Genomic DNA, 13,062 nt, shown 5'->3' with positions numbered 1-13,062 from the left:
CAGTATATACCACCTCGCTGCCTCTGTGACATTCCAGAGCTGCGGTAACAGAAGCACTGTCCCCAGTTACTTACAAGCCGGGTTCAACACTAAGCTTTCTGGGACTCATATTGATGTTCGGAAAAAACTTGTTTGCGGAATAAACTGTTATTAAAGTGGGACTCTGATGAATAGACCACATGATTGCATAAACCTTGTTTCCATAGGAAAAAATTCCCCATCCTTCCTCTAAAACTTATGTGTCTCTTATTTGGTGACAGTCTTTTGAAGAGATGCTCCGATAAACTACCTAAGGGGAACATCAGCAATGGTTTTGTGAGCCATTTTCCTCTTAAGAAACAACCAAAAATAGGCTTATGGCCTGACTTATCACCTTAATTTAGCAGACTAGCTTCCTGTGGGCCCCAGCAGACCTCGCCAGCCCCACGCATGTGGGTTCTCAGCGTCTCTGTGGGCGCCGACAATGCCGCTGACAACTTTCAGGGTGATTCTGATCCCGTTCTTCCAACCTCCCCGACCCAGAGTTTAATATCCACGCTCCCTGAGGTCTCTCTTACTGTTCCAGCTTAAGTCAGCTAATCCCCAAATGGAACACCATCCTGCGCACGCTGATTTACGCCCGCCTCTGGGAAACGGTGCCGGTCATTTTCCTACCTGAAACGCTTTTCCTGCTCTTGGCTCAAACCGCCTTCCAGACCCACGTGCTCCACAGAGCCTTACGATAAAGCAGCTCCCGGCCTGTTTTATCCCTATAATTCTGACAGCTCCATATGCACAGCTATCCAGTAATGCATCCACTTAGATGTTTAAAAAGCACCACCAATCCATCCTGCTCTTCAGTTGTAACTGGTTCGGTTTCCATTTTGGACTCCGTTTCCTAATTCCTTTGTCATCTGTCACAGTGTCACAAACATGGTAAAGAGTCTCTAAATGCTGCTGAAGTACTAAAAAATAAGGCCACAAGGAAAAGCAGGAATGTCATATATTAATAGTTGGGCACAATGTATTTATTCGCAACTGTGTTCACTTCGACCAACCTGACCAAGTGCCTGCCACGGCACTATGGTCTTAACTTGGAACATACTGTATGGATTTCCCAATCAAAGAGGATGGACTATAATGCCTTCTAATAAATAAGAAAATATTTGGATGTGCCAGCCTTCAGAAAATGGAAAAAATGAACAGTTGCGCCAAAAGTGGTTTGGTTTTGCCTTTTTTTAAAACTCCTCACTACAGCATAAGCCAAGTAGCAGCACACTGGACAGACACCAAATCAGCTAACATTCTGTTCTGAGGACATCCTAGAGGGGCAGCGCATTTATAAAGCACTATCCACCCTTTTGCCTCCAGAATAGCATATGACAGCAAGCCCCTTCAAATGCAGTGGAGAATTCACTCCCAGAGGGTTCTTGATGAGCCCCCAAAAGACCCACGTCCAAGACGTGGGTCGACACCAGCATCCACAGGTGCACCTCAAAGTAGCCAGGAGGGCTGGGCAGCAGCCGGCATGCAGTAAGGACTGAGGTCATAACACAGGCTCCTACCAACAGCATGGAGGTTTTCCAGAATGTTTCCTTTTCACTGTTAATGTATCCAACATCACTTGCGCCCTCCCCTTCCAGGCTAAGAGAATGAAAAGGAAGAAAGTCCCCAAATGCTAGAACACATTGCTTAGCCAATTAAGGCTACTGATTGGCAATGTCGGAATTTCAACTCTCCTACTCTATAGGAACGTGGAAAATCCAAAGTGGTGTCAACATTTGGACCCAGCTAAAGATGTCCGTGTCTCTTCTCGCTGTGGTTTGGGGTGTCAGGAAAAGGAGAACCGTGGTGCATAACCATCTACTGGTTCAACGTGAGAGCTAAATGGGGAAGAAAACACAAATCACATTGCTGAGGGCTGAAACTTGATTACTCAACCGCAACTTACTTGTGGCTGATATCCTCAACGAAACTTACTCAAAAAAAAAAAAAAAATCAGTAATAAGGAACAGTCTGCCATCTAGAAACGCTTTATTGGTTTCACTGTTTTTGTGATTTTTCTCAGAGGTCCATCAAAAAATGCAGTTAGTGGTGGGGATACCTCGGTAACCTAGAGCACCATGAGGAAAGATGCCAGTTTCACCACACGGGATGGGCTAGGAGGAGGAAGTAGTTGCTGCTGCAGTGACAGAACAGCAAACAGTTCCCAGAGCCCTCAGAGGCACTAAAGCCCCGTTGCAGAGAGGTGCCAGGCAGATGAGAGATAAAAGGCGCAGGCTGCACACAGGAGTGCTGGGGAAGATGGGCGAGGAGCCAGGGCTGGACCAAGCGGCCCATCTGGACCACAGCAGGGATCAGCATGAACTCAAAGAATTCTGGAGATGGAAGGGGGCCTTGGGATCAGCTAGCCCAGCCCCTTACTTTACAGAGGTTAAGAGCTATTTAGCAACTTGTTCAAGGTCACAAAACTAGTGAGTGGAAGATCAAGGGCCAGAATCCCAGCCTCTTGTTTTAAAAGACGAGGACACAAATGTTATCACATCTTAACTAACTGTAGCAATCCCTTTCTATGTTTTCCAACATGTGTTTGACTCTGAATATCTGTACTAAGACAGAGAGCAGTACAGTGTATTGTGGTTATGAGCCCAGACTCTGGAACCAGGCCATCTGGGCTTGAACCCAAGCAGCTGGACCACTTGTGTGACTTTGAACAAGTTACTTGGCCTCTCTGTGACTCAGTTTTCTCTTCTATCAAATGGAGGTCATAACAGTACCTACCTCGTGGGGTTATGAAGCCTACTAAATGAGTTAATATATAGAAAATGCAGGGCCTGGCACAAAATAAGTGTTATATAAAAGATAGGAAAGGGCTTCCCTGGTGGCGCAGTGGTTGAGAATCTGCCTGCCAATGCAGGGGACGCGGGTTCGAGCCCTGGTCTGGGACGATCCCACATGCCGCGGAGCAACTAGGCCCGTGAGCCACAACTACTGAGCCTGCGCGTCTGGAGCCTGTGCTCTGCAACAAGAGAGGCCGCAACAGTGAGAGGCCCACGCACCGCGAGGAAGAGTGACCCCCCACTTGCCACAACTAGAGAAAGCCCTCGCACAGAAACGAAGACGCAACACAGCCAAAAATAAATAAATAATTAATTAAAAATGCAACTGCAGAAAAAAAAAAAAAAAGGAATTTTTTTTTTTTAATTTATTACTTATTTTTGGCTGTGTTGGGTCTTCGTCGTTGGGTCTTCATTGCTGTGTGCAGGCTCTCTCTAGCTGCAGCGAGTGGGGTCTACTCTCCATTGCAGTGCCTGGGCTTCTCATTGCCGTGGCTTCTCTTGTTGCGAAGCACGGGCTCTAGGTGCGCGGGCTTCACAGTTGTGGCACGCGGGCTGAGTAGTTGTGGCTCGCGGGCTCTAGAGCGCAGGCTCCGTAGTCGTGGCGCACGGGCTCATTTGCTCCGTGACATGTGGGATCTTCCGGGACCAGGGATCAAATCCACGTCCCCTGCATTGGCAGGCGGGTTCTTAACCACTGCGCCACCAGAAAGTCCCAGGAAGGAATTTCTTAAGGAGGAAATAATCCTCATGTTGGTTCCTCCCCAGCATACCTGCTCCCAACCCCCATTCATCCTAGTCACAGGTTAAGACCTTTTCCCTACAACACCTGGGACTAATGCTTCTAAAACGTCACAGCTTTGTCTCCTAATCCCTTCGGCCAGACCCAGTCAGATGTTAGAGGTAAATTGGCCAAAATGACGTGAGAGGTGAAAGCTTTGGCTACTACTCACCCAACCTACTACCCCTCGGATAGGCACTTCCAAGACCCTGGACTCAGAAGTTACCTCTTTTGACCCTCACCTCCTACCTTTCTGGCCCCCCCACTCCCCTGTGCCTCTGAATCTGCTTTTTCACCCTCATCCTGTCCTCCAGGCCCTCAAACCTTCTGCGACTCACCAGGCCTTCCAGCCTCTCAGCTGCCTGTCCCACCTGGACTCCTTGGCCAGCTGTCTCCATGATGCTGTCAGAGCTTTTGACAGATTCCTGGACCCCTCCTCTCATGGCAAGATCACACCATGTCCCTGCCTTGCTCCCCGGCTGCTGAACCTGGTGGAAGAAAGTCATGAAACCAGGCTGAGTGCCTCCACTACAGACCTAAGCTAGCCCCACCCTTCATGGCTAACTGACCGCCTACCACATTCCCACAGAGCCCAGCCCGTCCCACTCTCCTCTAGCTCTGACGCTCTGAACATGGTCTTTGCCTCAGAGCTCACCAAGGAAGCCCAGGCCACCAAATAACCCATGTGTGAAGCACTCTTCCAGATGAGGGTTTCTCAAAATGTAGCATTCGAATCCCCTGGGGAGATGGTTAAACCACAGGCTCTGACTCAGCAGATCGCACTGGGCCCTGAGACTCTTCCCAGGTGCTGCCAATGCTGCTTAGTCCCAAGACTCCACCTCGAGTAGCAAAGTTCGAGGGATTTACATACATGAAGTTTAATGTGTGCATTTTCCTAGACACATTATTTTTAATCTTCATGACAAACCTGCAAGAGAGGTAATAGTCCCTTTTTACAGGTGTAGAAAATGAGGTTCCAAGAGGTTAAGAAACCTGTCCAGTTTCACAGTGCTGAAGGGTAGGATTCAAATGGAGGCCTGATTCCAAAGCCTGAGCCCTATTTTTTCTCTCCCTATGTGATTTTTTTTTTTTAATTTTTAAAATTTATTTATTTATTTATTTTTGGCTGTGTTGGGTCTTCGTTTCTGTGCAAGGGCTTTCTCTAGTTGTGGCGAGCGGGGGCCACTCTTCATCGCGGTGCGCGGGCCTCTCACTATCGCGGCCTCTCTTGTTGGCGGAGCACAGGCTCCAGACGCGCAGGCTCAGTAGTTGTGGCTCACGGGCCTAATTGCTCCGCGGCATGTGGGATCTTCCCAGACCAGGGCTCAAACCCGTGTCCCCTGCATTGGCAGGCAGATTCTCAACCGCTGCGCCACCAGGGAAGCCCTCTCCCTATGTGATTTTGAAGAGCAGGAACAGTTTAGAAACACACATGTATTGGTTTATTTGTAATACAAACTACTGAAATCTTAGCTGATGAAGATGGGAGAAAGATGGGTTCTAAAACTGCCCCGGAGTCCCCGTGCTGGAGATTCCAACTGACAGCTGAAGGCCTCAATGCAGCCGTCAGAGAGAAGGTTAATTCCACCAATCAACGTGGACGAGGACACCCAGAGGAACATGGGGAAAACTTTCAAAAATTTATACAGAGAATGAAAGGGAACATATAGATGACCTCAAGCTGATATGTCTGGGGATTCTGTGGCCACTCTCAGGGCTAAAAAGGCTGACAGCACTGCAGAAACCATGTGTCCTACACCACACAGCTCCTGCCCTATCCCCCTCCACCTCTCCCTTCCATCCTCTCCACAGCCCCCAAATCCAAGGCTTCTCTTTCTCTCTCTGGTTTTCCTGCAGCATTTGACTATTCCCTCTTTAACAAATCTACCTACATCCATCTCTGCTTGGCTTCTGATAGAGTGAGCTCCTGGTTCTCTGCCATCCCTGTGACTACTCCTTCTAGAACCCTCCCTTCCACTTCCTGTCCCCCAACGACAGGCATTCCCGTGAACTTGCTCTTGACCCTCGCCTCCATCATCCAGGTGGTGCTGCACCTTCCGGGGATACCATCCACCACACGTCAAGTGCATCCTGTCCCACCGCTGGAGGGCAGATCTGAGTTGGCTCTGTTCGCTGCAGAATCCCCAGCACTCAGCACAATGCTTGGCCTGGAGCCGCAGGCACTCTCTCAGTATTTGCTGAATAAATAGATGAGCTACTAGCTACTCGCCATGTCACTGAGCTTCTCATCTTCCGTCTTCAAACTGCCCATCCTAAGGCCAGGCTGGGGCTCAGGGGCTGTGGTTCCCCAAGTAAGAGACAGAACTGTCGATTTCCATCCAATCACGGCACACATAGGAAATGGGACTAGCTGTATGGCTCTCAGGGTAGACAGGGCTTCAGGTTTCGAGGCTGCTCTCATCTGTGGGCTCCAGGGGCTGAGGGTGTCAGTTGTCACAGTCAGTGCTTTTGAGATCTTGGAATATTTTCCTCCACACCAACTGCAGTCTTTGTGAAGCAACAGAATTAGACCCAGTAATTAACTCTGACACACCTACAACCCACCTGAACCCCATGTGGGTCCCTTACCATGGCCCACAAGCTGGGAGGTTCTGGCCCAGTCCAGCCCTAAGTAAGAACACGGAAGAGCGATTATTAGTACGTTCTTGGCTTGGTGTCACTTTTAAGGTCTGAGAAGTGACCCACCTGTCTGCATTACTGCCTCTATTTCAGTAGGATTCCAAAGTAGCACCCATTCTGAAATGTGCCTAGGACCCTTATGCTCAGTTCTGTTCTCTAAGCCAAATTTATCCTAGACATAGCAACACTAGCCAAACACTGTTTCCCCATTCCCCTGAAATATCCTGAGGGATGAAAATACTTTCACATTCGGCCACTTATAAAGGTGCAAAGCAGGATGCAATTAAGGTCCCCAAACATCATACTTAAACTTGAATCAGGCTGCTTAGTGACTGCATAATCCTGCACAAACACATAGGGAGTGTTGTGGAGAAATCAGCCTTTGAAGAACACAAATGTGCCCACAGCGCCAGTATCTCTAGTGTCCTGGAAATAGCATTGCTGGTCCACGACAGCGTTAACTACTGGGTCTAATTCTGTTGCTTCGCAAAGACTACAGTTGGTGTGGAGGAAAATATTCCAAGATCTCAAAAGCACTGACTGTGCCAACAGCAGCACTTTGCCTTTTCCAGAAGATAAATTACGAAGAATTTTTGCCAGTTCAAGTTATTTTCCCAAAGCGAAGAGTCAAAGGGCCTTGCTACCCTGCCTTTAAGAAACCAAGGCAATTAAACAGAACAGCTATGAACTGCCCTGACAGCTCCCCACAACTTCATTTGATAAAGTGAGATGCAGACACACACTGACAGACAAGCACACACCTTATTTAACTGCCAGACACAGCACTAGTATGAAAATGTACATTCAATCTATGGGGTAGAAATCAGCTCAGCAGCTCGCCACAGAAACCAAATAGACATATAAATGCCGACTAGCACGACTACCTTGTAAGGAATGATCACTGACAACTAGAGTTCCTATTCAGCAGGCTAATAAGAATAATTATAGCCAGGGCAGGCATTAATCAGCTTGGCAGATACAGGAATTCTGTTAACAAGGCTAAAATGAGAGCTGAGGACTCTCTGAAGTCCACAGCACTTCAAAGACCGCTGAGCTGGATGGATTGACTAGGGTTCCTCCTGCCAGGCTTTCTCCTCCAGCGCTTTCTGGAGGAAGCTGCAATTTGGTCCCTTTCCTCAGAGCAGGGGTGGTGACGCCTTAGGGGTTGCAGAGCTGTCACATCTATGAGGTGCATCCTGGCACTGCCCCTCCCTTCCGGAATCGTGCCTGGGTTGCACTCACCCCAGACCTTCCTCTTTTTAACCGCACTTTTGCTTTCAAACCAGTAGTTTACTTTTTCGTCTAAACTCATCTTGAGTGATACACAAAATAAGATTATGGTGAACATCGGTCAATCTTTCCTTAGTTGAGACCAAATTTGGGTCCTGTGATCAAATCCTGGCTCAGCCATGGAGTAGCTGTATGATTCTGGACAAGTTATTTAACTTTTCTGGGTGTCGGTTTCCTCATCTGTAATATGGAGAAAATAGCAGTACCTTTCTCAACATGTTGTCGCGAGAATTCAATAAGAAAATGTCCGTAAGGGCCCGACGCTTGGTATGAACGCTATAAATAGCAGCTATTATTACTCTGTGCCTGTTAGGTGCAGAGCCCTGTGTAGAAGCTATGAGAAAAGACCAAACAAAATATTCAGTCTACGGACACATGTACATTATATATGAGTGGCTATGCCTGGCCAGTGGGAGGGTGGGCACATTCATCCTTTTACCTTATATCCTTTATAAGTGACACCGAGACTGCAAGCTGTCCCCCAAATCTGTTCTTCTCTTTTTCCACAGTAGCCAGCACAGGGCTCCCACATTCCTCTGCATTTCCGGGCTTCCCTTGCAGTTAGTGTGGCCTGGACTAAATCCTCTGCCATGGAATGTGTGCAGAAGTGATGGGGGCCACTGCCGGGCTTAGCCCAGGAAGACTACATGCTCCTTCCCCTTTACAGGGCTGGAAGGGCAACGGCGACAACCCAAGTGATCTCAGAAACTATGGGCTGAAGACAGCAGAACTGCCCATCAGCCTGGGAGCCAGAATGCCTGTGTGGAACAGCGATCAGACCCAACCATTTCATCCGAAACATCCCCAAGAAGAGTTAGGAAAGGCACTTCTATTGTTGAACCACTGTGCTTTGATTCCATTTGTTAGAGAAATTTAGCCTACCCAATACAATAATACATTACCCTTCTATGTTATTTGGATTTTAAAATATAGACGTAATGTTTTCGTTGTTTAAAAACTACTTCGATGGATTTGCAAGTATTTTTTTTAAAAGACACACGTTAAGAGAGTATCTTAGTGACTTCCCTGGTGGTCCAGTGGTTAAGACTCCATGCTCCCAATGCAGGGGGCCTGGGTTCGAACCCTGGTGAGGGAACTAGATCCCACATGCCGCAACTAAAGATCCTTCATGCTGCAACAAAGATCCCACATGCCGCAACTAAGACCCAGCACAGCCAAATAAATAAATAAATATTTTTTAAAAAAGAGAGAGAGAGTATCTTAATCCCTCTCCACAATCTTCATACCTTCCTCTCTAATTCATGCTGCATGCTAGGACTGACCTCCTCAAACACATCACCATGTTGTATCAATCTCACACTGCAAATTTTCAATGGCAACCCATGACCCACAGAAAAATGATATACACGTGCATTCATTCAGTCAGCCAATATTTATCAAACACCTACTCTGTGCCAGACACTCGATTAGTAAGAGGAATACTATAGTGAACAATACCAACCTGGTCCCTGCCTCATGGGATATAATCAGGGTGAGGATTTAGACCAGGAACAGATAATCATATATAGTGAGATAAATGATGGGAGAAGCACAGGCTGTGTGGCAGCACCCACAAGGCCAACAAGCCCACCCACATAGTGAAGACTTCAGCACTGCAGGAATAGCCTTCAGAATCCATCCCAGATCTACTTTTCATTTGCCCTCCTAGTATTCCTCCTCCCACCTTCAGTTACATGGAACTTACATGCCCTTTCTGAATGTACCATGCACTTTCACTCATCTACACTGGATGCCTTTCCCCAGAGCCTGGAAGCCTCTTCCATCCTTTCTTTCAAAATACTAATTATCCTCAAGGCTCAGCTCAAATGTCACCTCTTCAGCAAAATCAACCCCAACCCCAAGTCAAAATTAATCATCCTCTTCCTTGCTTCCTACCAGCACTTGGTTTCTATGTCAGGTATTTCATTCTGGCTTGTAGTTGGCTGTTTTATTAACTGTCTGCCCACCCCCACTGACCACTCAGTGAGACACTGTGTCTTGATCATTTGTCTGGGACACTCTTACGGACACACTGGGCATTCAAGAAATGCTGTATTAAATGGATGGATGAGATGAGTCAGACATAGGCAATGGAAGTGAAAACCTGTTTTATGAAGCTGAGTGGGTTCTGTTGTGATTGTGATAGGTACACTCATTTAGGGAAGCTTTATGGAGGAAGTAGTTTTAGGGCGAAAAGGAAATACACAGGTAAGAGAAGAGAAGCAGGAGAGGCATTCCCAGGTCATGGGAAATGGAAAGGCCAGAAGGTTCACATACATTCTATGTAAAGGATAGCAAACAGGTTCCTTAGAATGAAGCACCTGAATCAGACAGAAGACTGGAGGGGAGAGAATACACGGGGCAGAACATCCTCAGAAGAAAATCATAAGGGACTAATGAGCTAAGGTGGGACCTCCAGAAACGAGCCTTCAGGAAAATGATGAACTTAGAAGGGAGGCTGGAGGAAAAAGTCAAACAGGTAGATGTCAGATCTGTGTGGGGAGCTGTCAGAACCCGAGCTAGGACAGTAACTTTAGATACAGGAAGGACAGGGAGGACGCTCGAGTCTGCACTATGGGAAAAGGAACAGAGTTGGGCGACAGTGTGAACGTAGAGGTCAAAGAGAGTGACAGCAAGATTATGCCCAGGTTGCAATACAAGAGGAAAGATGATCTAGCATATCCACATATTGGATTTCAGGAATCAGTACAGTGCTAGAGTAGCACGACAGGGAGGGCCTCCTGGAGTTCACACGGAAGCCACACCAAGGGAGATTCGGTACGGTAAGTTAGCAGGTGAACATGAAGTTCAGGGCCTGTCCGGGGACAAGGCACTGGCTGGTGACACCACACGCACTGCCTGTGTGTAGTTGACATGAGATGTCCAGCCAGGGCAGGATATACTGGAATACCTCCAAGACATCCCCAGGCTATACTTTCCCCACTTCTATTTTTGCTGTTGCTGGTCTCTCTTTGCCCCCTCTCCCTTTTTCTCCCTCAGCAGTTACTCACGGACATTCTTTTCAAATTTCTACCTGGCCTCACCCTCTTAACTAGTACAAGGGTTGTGAATTGCACAACTTTTGGGATGGTCATTCACACAGAGGACGAAGGGAACAGCAGCTCCTAGAGTTGTGCATTCAGTGCACAATCTGTGCAACCAGTGGCCGTGGCCCTGCCTGACCCAGACACATCAGCCAATTATGTAATGGGTGTGGATTATCACCAGCAGTGTACAACGAACGGAAAACTTACAAGGGTCCCAGAGTGAAAGGAAGAGGATAAAAGCACTAGGATCCCAGACCACAAGAGAGATGCTACAAAATTAGGTGAAAGATCTGGAAGCTTTCTGCACCTGGTTGCAGCTAAAGCAATGTGGCTGGGTGAGCTCTTTTAGGGAGGGAGTTCCATTAAACCCCTCAGACATGAAGGAAAAGAACACAGTAGCAGCTAGAAAGCCTGCCCCCCACCCGCCAGCAGCAGGAGTCATGGGAGTTGGGACACTGTGGAGCCTGGTGCCAGCTGGACGGGAGTGGCTGTGGAAGGTCTCCACTGGGACCCTCTGACCGTAAGTGCAGAGTAGTCATTTACCCTGGGTGCAGCTGGGACAGACACCACACACCATGTGCTTTATAAAAGATTCAGCTCTGCCTTCTCTAGGGGTGTGGAAGAGAACCCCTGGTCAGATCACAGAATTCCTTCTGTTCTGGTTGACACTGACCAAAGGGCTTCAGGGATAGCAAAGCTTTTAAGAGTCAGCCTTCCCGATCTATGGTGGGCACTTAATCAGCAGATTATTTCTGTGGCTGATAACCACTTGGTTATATTAATATAACCATATTATACGATGTGAAGATGGTGTCTGTGTATATGGGTGAATGGAAGATGGAGAGGGGAAAAAAAAAAAATCACACCAAAGATTCCTTGGGTTGCGGGAGGGCGCTGGGCCAAATAATCAAGAGGCACCAAGGTTGAGAGACGGTGGAAGACAGGGGACAGTAAGGGAGAAAAAGTAACAGGTAGGAAAAGTTGAAGAAGCCAAGGCTCCCAGGTCTTTGTGTGCAAATATGCAGCGAGGCAGCTTCAGAGGAGCTGAAGGAGAAGACTGAGGCAGAAGAGCTAGCCACAACTAACATGACAGAGGGACCCGCACACCGATTTTTACTGTAGCGGTCGGGGCCACCCGGTGACCTTCGTAGAAGGAAGTTGGCGGATCCTCTCGCTTCCCTGGAAAGGCAGCCCGGCGCGGGGGAGTGTGTGTGGAGCGCGGTTCGGCCGGTCTCGGCCATGGCGGGGCAGATCAAAGCCGCGGATTTCCGCTCCCGAGCCGGGGACGCGGGCCGGGACCGCAGGCACCTTCCGGGCCGGGAGGTCAAGGTGAGCCGGCCGCGGGCGGCTAACAGGTAAGGAGGGCCTGGGGAAGCCGGCCTGGGGCCACTCCCCCCCGCACATGTGCGGGCGAGGCTCGGCCTGGAGCACGGCGACTCGCACCCCGCGCGATTCGCGCCCGCTCCCCGCCGGGCCCCGCCGCCCGCGGACCCCGGCCCGGTCTCCCGGGAGTGGCCCCGGCAACGTCGGCGCCCCAGGCCGCGCGCGGCAGCCGCGCCCCACCGGTCCCCCGCGCCCCGCCGGGCCCCGCGCGCACTCACCCAGCGACAGGAGCGCCAGCAGCAGAGGCCTCGGCGCCAGGCGCCCCATGCTCGCCGGGCGGGAGCGACTCTCCCCCTCCTCCTCCTTTCCCGCCGCCTCTCCTCCTCCTCCTTCCCCGCCGCCTCTCCTCCTCCTCCTCCTCCAGCTCCGGCTGCTCCAGAGTCAGCGCTCCTCCGCCTGGGCCGCGCGCCTGCTCCGCTCTCCTCGCAAGCCGAGAAATCCCAGCGCTGGGGCGGACGTGCGCCCCTCGCTCCGCTCCCGCCCGTCCGCCTCCGCCCTCCTCCTCCAGCCGGCCGGGCACCGGGAGCCGGGCGCCAGGGCCGCCCCGCCGAGCCGAGCGTGTAGCCCCGACCGCTTCCCGAAAGCAGGAGGGAGGAACCGCAGCGCTCGCCCGCCCGCGCCTCCCATCCGGCGCTTTGCCAGCAACAAACACAAACTTTCCCAAGCCCCTCCCCGCTCCAGGTAACAGAGGCAGGGCCGGGGCCACCCGCTTAAAGGGGAGGAGGCGTCGAAGCCCACCCAGCTCCCCCCTCGGGGCCCCCGCCCCGCGACAAACTTTCCTCCGACCTTTAAAAGTTGGCCTTGGAAAGACTCGTCTGGAAATCCCATCGCTTGAGCTCCATTCCGAGCCACCCCGCGTTCCACCACTCTGGAGTCACCCACGGGGGGGCTCCAATTCCCTCAGCTAACTCCCCGCACCTTCACCCACTTGTCCTGAACTAAGCACCTCACCAACCAGCCGCTTGGACCTGGCTATGACTGAAAGAGATGAAAGGACTTTTTTTGTTTGTTTTTAAATATTTCTTTATTTTTTTAGTTATTTATTTGGTTGCACCAGGTCTTAGTTGCAGCAGGCAGGCTCCTTAGTTGAGGCATGCATGTGGGA

The 13,062-nt window shown here is 50.0% G+C and overlaps 1 protein-coding gene across 1 annotated transcript in view; it reads right to left on the bottom strand.

Annotated features, from left to right (window-relative positions):
- The window catches only part of PTGFRN (prostaglandin F2 receptor inhibitor), a 76,848-nt gene extending 64,545 nt beyond the window's left edge, over positions 1-12,303 (bottom strand). Inside the window, exon 1 of the mRNA XM_068540583.1 lies at positions 12,176-12,303. Coding sequence (XP_068396684.1) covers positions 12,176-12,224 — 49 coding nt within the window. The 5' untranslated portion in view covers positions 12,225-12,303. The remainder of the gene's footprint in view (positions 1-12,175) is intronic.
- Positions 12,304-13,062: the final 759 nt, after the last annotated feature.

Source organism: Eschrichtius robustus, chromosome 3 (genome assembly GCF_028021215.1).
Source record: "Eschrichtius robustus isolate mEscRob2 chromosome 3, mEscRob2.pri, whole genome shotgun sequence".
Lineage (NCBI taxonomy): Eukaryota > Metazoa > Chordata > Mammalia > Artiodactyla > Eschrichtiidae > Eschrichtius > Eschrichtius robustus.
This window is presented reverse-complemented; position numbering and strand designations above follow the sequence as displayed.